The sequence below is a fragment of the Nycticebus coucang genome, chromosome X, assembly GCF_027406575.1.
Source record: "Nycticebus coucang isolate mNycCou1 chromosome X, mNycCou1.pri, whole genome shotgun sequence".
NCBI classification, from domain to species: domain Eukaryota; kingdom Metazoa; phylum Chordata; class Mammalia; order Primates; family Lorisidae; genus Nycticebus; species Nycticebus coucang.
This window is the reverse complement of record NC_069804.1, coordinates 31,204,561-31,211,288: the sequence shown is the minus strand read 5'-3', so window position 1 is coordinate 31,211,288 and position 6,728 is coordinate 31,204,561. Positions and strand designations below refer to the sequence as shown.

The 6,728-nt window shown below is 51.8% G+C and overlaps 1 protein-coding gene across 1 annotated transcript; it reads right to left on the bottom strand.

Moving 5' to 3' along the window:
• Positions 1 to 1,267: 1,267 nt before the first annotated feature.
• LOC128577202 (uncharacterized) lies at positions 1,268 to 6,502 on the bottom strand (the record flags this gene model as incomplete). The annotated part of the gene is given in 3 exon segments (XM_053579298.1): positions 1,268 to 2,982; positions 2,985 to 5,952; positions 5,955 to 6,502. Coding segments are annotated over 3 exon segments (5,142 nt in total), but the record flags the coding sequence as incomplete, so codon positions are not given.
• Positions 6,503 to 6,728: the final 226 nt, after the last annotated feature.

Genomic DNA, 6,728 nt, shown 5'->3' with positions numbered 1-6,728 from the left:
TAATTGTACGAGGATACAGTAGTCTGCAGTGGAGTTAAACACTGATGAGGAAATGCACGGGGTTAGCCCGGTGCTGCAAGCCCACCATCCTCCTTTAGGGGGCACTAGATAATAATTGGTAGTGGTTGATGGGCTTTTAATGGTCTGATTACACAGATGCTGGCGATTTTCAGGGATCGTGCCTAGGCAAATGCCTCGCCCAGAGACTGCTGTAAGGGTGATCTTGGATCCCCAGTCACAGGAATTATGGGAGGTGGTATTTTGGAAGATACCTGAGAAGGCGATCCCTTCATAATAGGGCGGGCCTGAGGCTAGACACAACCAGCAAGATTCGGTAAGATTAGGGTTGGAAGTATTGAGGACATTGAAAGCCCCCTGTATTAAGTTAAGAAGTCTCTGCCCGGTGCTTGGAGTCTCCGGGGATGTTACCTGGGGAGACAGTTTCGCAGGCGATGGGGCTGTGCTGGCCTCAGTAAATTGGGTGCTCCCCGGAGTCTGGGGCATACAGGGAGAAATAGGCGGCCTGGCTGGCGGCTGCTGTCCTGAGAGTACGATGTTGGGTCCTATCTGGACAGCGACGGGGGTCTCTATTTTTAATTTGATGAAGAAGGTAAATCCTTTATCCCACCCTGACATATAGAAACGGAATCCCCATGTTCTTCCTTTTATCCAATCTCGGGCTTGTTTCCCCCTTTCCGTGAAGGAAATATTTAGGGGGTTTGACCCTGCTCCGGTACTGCTCCTCTTTACGGTTATTAAGTCCCAAGAGGAGAAGGGGTGCCAGAAGGCCTGCCCAGTCGTCTCACATCCCCATTGTTTACAATAGAAATTTTCTACCCCCCAACATCTGTTGGCTTGGCTTCTCGTTCTCCCGTCCCGGGGACAGATATAGAACTCTGTTTGTCGCATCCGGCGCTGGGCGGGCAAGTTGCCACAGCCAGGGGCGTCTGCAACGTACTGGCCTTGGGTTGTGGAGCCTTGGGTAAGTGAGCGCTTTGTTAAATGGTGATCAAGGCTCGATGGAACCTCTTTAAAGGTCTCATCGGAGATATCCCAATTATCTAGCCCTGCTATTAAGGCGCAAATATCTGGGGTGAGGGACGGCCACCAGGTCCAAGGAGGGTCTTCTTTTGTAGTACTCCATACTACATCACCAGTCTGAGAGAGAACCTGCCAGGTAAACCTCTGGGGGGCATGGGGGTTGGGACCAGAGCTACTTATCACCGGGAGTTGTATCAGCAGGAGCAGGGCTACTGCGGCCAATGCGGAGCTTGAGGGGGTTGTCCGTCTTTTCCACTTTCCACCCGGAGTCTGGCGGCGGTGCTGGTTTGACATGAGATGCGTGGATCCAGGCTGTGATGCCATCAACTTTTATTGCCGTCGGGGTTGTGAGCAGCACCAGGTATGGTCCTTTCCACCGTGGTTCAAGGTTGGCTGTCCGGTGGCGCCGGATGTACACCGAATCTCCAACCTGGAACCGGTGAGGTATTTGCAGATCCCCGGGCTTGTAGGCCTCGATCAGCCGGCTCCACACCTCCTTTTGCACAGTTTCAAGGGCTTTTAATCTGGTGTATAGAGATTGAGAGGAGTAAGATTCTGGGGAAGGGAGGTGCTGCATGGCAACAAGCGGGGGGTGAGCTCCATATAGGATTTCAAAGGGGGTCAGCTTGAGAGTGCTAGGGGTGTTGCGCACACGGAACAGGGCAAAGGGAAGGAGGACTGTCCAGTCAGTAATGCCAGTCTCTAAGGATAATTTAGTCATGGCCTCTTTTAGGGTTCTATTCATCCTTTCTACCTGCCCTGAGCTTTGGGGCCGATAAGCACAATGTAATTTCCACTCAAGCCCCAGGATTTTGGCTAAACCTTGATTAACCTGGGCAAAAAAAGCGGGACCGTTGTCGGATCCGATTACCTTGGGTAGCCCAAATCTTGGAAAAATTTCTTCTAATATTATTTTGGCTACGACTTGAGCAGTCTCCCTTTTTGTAGGAAAAGCCTCGACCCATCCTGAGAAAGTATCTATGAACACCAGCAAGTACTTGTATCCGTATTTGGCCAGCTTAATTTCTGTAAAATCTGTTTCCCAGTAGCTCCCAGGACGACCTCCTCGGAGTCGTCTTCCCTGAGGTAATGTGCTAGGCTGGGTGTTTACTAATTGGCAAGGTCTGCACTCTTTTGCAGCTGCGTCAACGAGTTTACTTAATTCCATAATATAGTATGGGGAGGACTGAACAATAGTTCTTAGATGCTTGGGGCCCAAATGAGTTAATTTATGAAGTTGTCTGAGAAAGGTGATCGCCTGCTCTTCAGGGAGGATGATTTTTCTTTCCGGAGTTTCTCGGATCCCCTCTGGGGATTCTAAGTGGAGGCCTAATCTGTTCATTCTCTCGAGATCCCGCTCCGAATATTTAAAGTGTTTGACAAGGGGGAGTTCTATTTCTTTAAGGCTAGGCCTTAAAGTGTTTTCATATAGCGGCAGGACGTTGAGCCTTTGAGCTGCTAGCTTAGCTTCTCGGTCGGTTCTTTGGTTTCCCTCGGCAACTCTGGACCCCCCTTTCTGATGCCCAGGGCAGTGGATAATGGCCACTTTCTTAGGGAGGTGAACAGCCTCCAGTAGACTTAGGATTTCTTCCTTGTGTTTAATTTCTTTTCCTGCTGAAGTCAGCAGTCCTCGCTGCCTGTAAATGGCCCCATGAACATGGGCCGTAGCAAAAGCATACCTGCTATCGGTGTATATGTTAACTTTTTTCCCTTCTGCCAAACGTAAGGCCTGGGTCAAGGCGACCAGCTCGGCCTTCTGGGCCGACGTCCCTTCAGGCAGACTACTTGCCCAGATGGTCTGCTTATCGTCCACTACCGCCGCCCCGGCCACCCTTTTACCTTCTATTATGGAGCTGCTCCCATCAGTGAACCAGGTCAGCTGGGCATCCGGCAGGGGCTTATCACAGAGATCCTTCCGAGTTCCAGTTTCCTCAGCCAGACTTCTTGGCATGTGTGTAATACATCTTTCTGGACAGAGGTATCAGGTAATAGGGTAGCTGGGTTGAGGATGACAGGCGGGCCAAACTGGACTCTGTCTCCGTTTAATAGGAGACTCTGGTAATGTGTCATGCGGGCATTAGACAGCCACCGGTCAGGGGGCTGTCTGATGATGCTTTCTAAAGCATGGGGGGCAATGACTGTCAACTTCTGCCCCATAGTCAATTTGTCTGCATCTTTTACCAGTACCGCTACTGCCGCCACAGACCTCAGACAGGCTGGCCAACCACCAGCGACGGGGTCCAATTTCTTGGAGAGGTATGCTACCGGTCTTTTCCATGGCCCTAAAGGCTGCGTCAGCACCCCTCGGGCCACTCCTCTCTTCTCATCTACGTATAGGACAAAGGGCTTTGTTACATCTGGTAGAGCCAGGGCCGGGGCTGATAATAAGGCCTTTTTAATGTTGTCAAAGGCCCGCTGTTGGCTGGCACCCCACTCGAAGGGAGTGCCTTCCTTGGTCAAAGGGTAGAGGGGGGCTGCCAGAGTAGCAAACCCCGGTATCCATAAGTGGCAGAACCCCGCAGTCCCTAAGAATTCTCGCACCTGGCGGGGCGAGCGGGGAACTGGAATCTGAGTCACAGTATGCTTCCTGGCTTCCGTTAACCATCTCTGCCCTCCTCTTAGGGTGTAACCCAGGTACGTTACCTCTTTCTGGCAGATCTGGGCTTTTTTAGCAGAGGCTCGATATCCTAAGCGGGCTAGTTCTTCTAGCAGTAGTTCTGTGCCCCGATAGCACTCTTCTTTTGTTGTTCCAGCTAGTAGTAAGTCATCTACATATTGTAGGAGCGTTACCTGAGGGTGGCTGGCGCGAAAGTGAGCTAGGTCTTGGTGGAGGGCTTCATCAAAGATGGTTGGGGAGTTCTTAAACCCCTGTGGAAGTCGGGTCCATGTCAATTGCCCCGTTGTTCCAGAGTCCGGGTCTCTCCATTCAAATGCGAAGATGTTCTGGCTAGAGGAGTGTAGTCGGAGGCAGAAGAAGGCGTCCTTTAAATCCAGGACAGTGTACCAGATATGGTTCGGAGGGAGAGAGCTTAACAGATTATAAGGGTTAGGCACGGTGGGGTGGATGTCTTGCGCCCACTTGTTTACTTCTCTTAAGTCCTGCACAGGGCGATAGTCTCCTGTGCCGGGTTTCTTGACGGGTAATAAGGGGGTGTTCCATGGTGACTGGCATTTTACTAGTATGCCCAGCTGTAGGAGACGCTGAATGTGAGGCTTAATTCCTTCCCGAGCTTCCTTAGTCACAGGATATTGGCGCACTGCCACAGGAGTGGAAGTAGCTTTGAGTTCTATGACTATAGGCGGCCTTTCTGCGGCCAGTCCCATTCCAGCAGTTTCGGCCCATGCCCCGGGATATTTTTCTAGCCAGTCATTTACGAGACTAGTCCCTTTCTCCCGCTGCTTTTCAAAGAGTCTATGTTCATCCTCTAAACGCATGGTCAGGGCTGTTACCCTCTTATTTTGGGTTACCTCTGGGCCATCAGGAGTAAAAGTGATTTGGGCTTCCATTTCGGTGAGTAAATCTCTCCCGAGGAGGGGCGCAGGGCACTCAGGGATAATTAAGAACAAGTGGGTTACCCGTCCCACTCCCAGATCTACTGATCTTCGGGTAGTCCATGAGTACTGCTGATGCCCTGTGGCCCCTACAACCCAGGATTTTTTCTTGGAGACGGGTCCTGATGGTTCAAGTAGGACTGAGTGTTGAGCTCCGGTGTCTACAAGGAACTCAACTGGCTTCCCCTCCACCTTAAGTATTACCCTAGGCTCGGGGAGGGGTTCCGAGCCCCGTCCCCGCTAATCTTCTTCTTCCTCTAAGGCCAGTACTTTCTTGGACAGTTCTTTCTTCTTTTTTTTAGGACATTCCCTGGCCCAGTGCCCCTTTTCCTTACAGTAGGCACATTGATCCTTATCTAACGGGATGTGGTTGCCCAGGCTACCTGACTTCTTAGTTCTACCTTGGGTCTGTTCCTGGCTCTTCTCCCCTACTACTGTGGCCAAAATCCGTGTTAAGTTTTTCTCCTGTCTTCGGTCTCTCTTATTTTCCCTTTCTTCTCTCTCTTTCTCCTTTCTCTGCTCTTTTTCTTCCTCAGTTTCTCCTTTATGGTATACTTTCTCAGCTTCCTTAACTAAATCCTGCAAGGTATAGTACTGCAATCCTTCAATCCTCTGCAGCTTTCTTTTAATGTCTACAGCTGACTGCCGTATGAAAGTCATAGCCACGGAAGCCCTCTGTCCTTCAGAGGCAGGGTCAAATGGGGTGTAACGCCTAAAAGCTTCCATTAGACGCTCAAGAAACACAGAGGGGGGTTCTGTGGCCCCCTGTATTACTTCTCTTACCTTAGCCAAATTAGTGGGGCGTCTTGCCGCCCCACGGAGGCCAGCCACTAGAGCCTGGCGATAGACTGACAGTCGCTCCCTACCTTCTGCCGTGTTGAAATCCCAGTCTGGTCTGGAGAGGGGAAAGGCAGCCTTGATGATGTTGGGGAGCTGGGTAGGACGCCCATCCGCCCCGAGTACATTCTTCCTAGCTTCTAGTAAAATCCTCTCCCTCTCTTCAGTAGTGAAGAGAGTCTGTATGAGCTGCTGGCAGTCATCCCATGTGGGCTGATGAGAGAACATCAGGGACTCTACCAGCCCAGTCAGGCGTTGGGGGTCTTCTGAAAAAGGGGGGTGATTAATTTTCCAGTTATACAGGTCTGTGGAAGAAAATGGCCAGTACTGGAGGGGCTGGAGAGGAGGTGGTCCCCCATCTGTTGCCACCGGCGGGGGGCCGTATGCCCTCAGGGGTAGGGCAACAGTAGTGTCGGGAGACACTCCTCCCCAGCGGTGACTCCTGGTACCTTGTGTGGGCCCCAGTGAAGGTTCCCCCGGGGGTGCAGAGGGGGCAATCGCCGGATTGGAGCCAAGGCAGGAGGGTATGGGGGAGGAGGGGGTGGAGGGTTGAGGAGAAGATGATCAGTCTGGATTTCCGGGTAGATCTTCTTAGGGGGGTCCGAACTGTCGCCCCCTTTTCTGGGACCGGAAGATTGGACAGCGAGCACCTGAGGATTAGACGGGGGCCTGGATGTGGCAGACCACGGCCGAATCCAGGGGGGCGGATTCTGCACCGGGTCCTGCCAGACTATGATGTAAGGTTGTTGATCCGGATGGGCTCCCGGTCCTGTCTGAAAAACAAACTCTTTAATAGCAAAAATAAGAGATAAGTCAAAGGTTCCTCCTGAGGGCCAGCCGACGTTAAAAGTAGGCCACTCCGAGGAGCAGAAAGTCTGCCATGGGCCTTTTTTAACCTCTACTGACAGATCACGACCTCTTCTCTTCACTTCAGTCCAATGATCTAGAGTTAAACTCAGAGGGGTTGTCACAGTCTGTCCCATCGTCAGTGGATATGTCAGAAACACAAATAACAGGAATAACAGAAATATTACAGGTACAAGGACCCACCTACCACACTTGGTCCTTCACAAGCCTATAACAGAATCAGACAGGCGCGTTTCCCGTAATTTTTGATCGAACAACCAGACTCGACCAGCACCCTTACAGCAGGAGACAACCAGGCGTCCCTGGTTCTCCTCAGTTCCTGGGGCGTCCCCCAGGGTTTCAGCCTGTGTTCTTCCGGGCACGTCTACCGACCACTGTCCGGCCACTCTCACGAGGTGCCGAACGGCTGCGAAATCGAAAGCGCGCACACA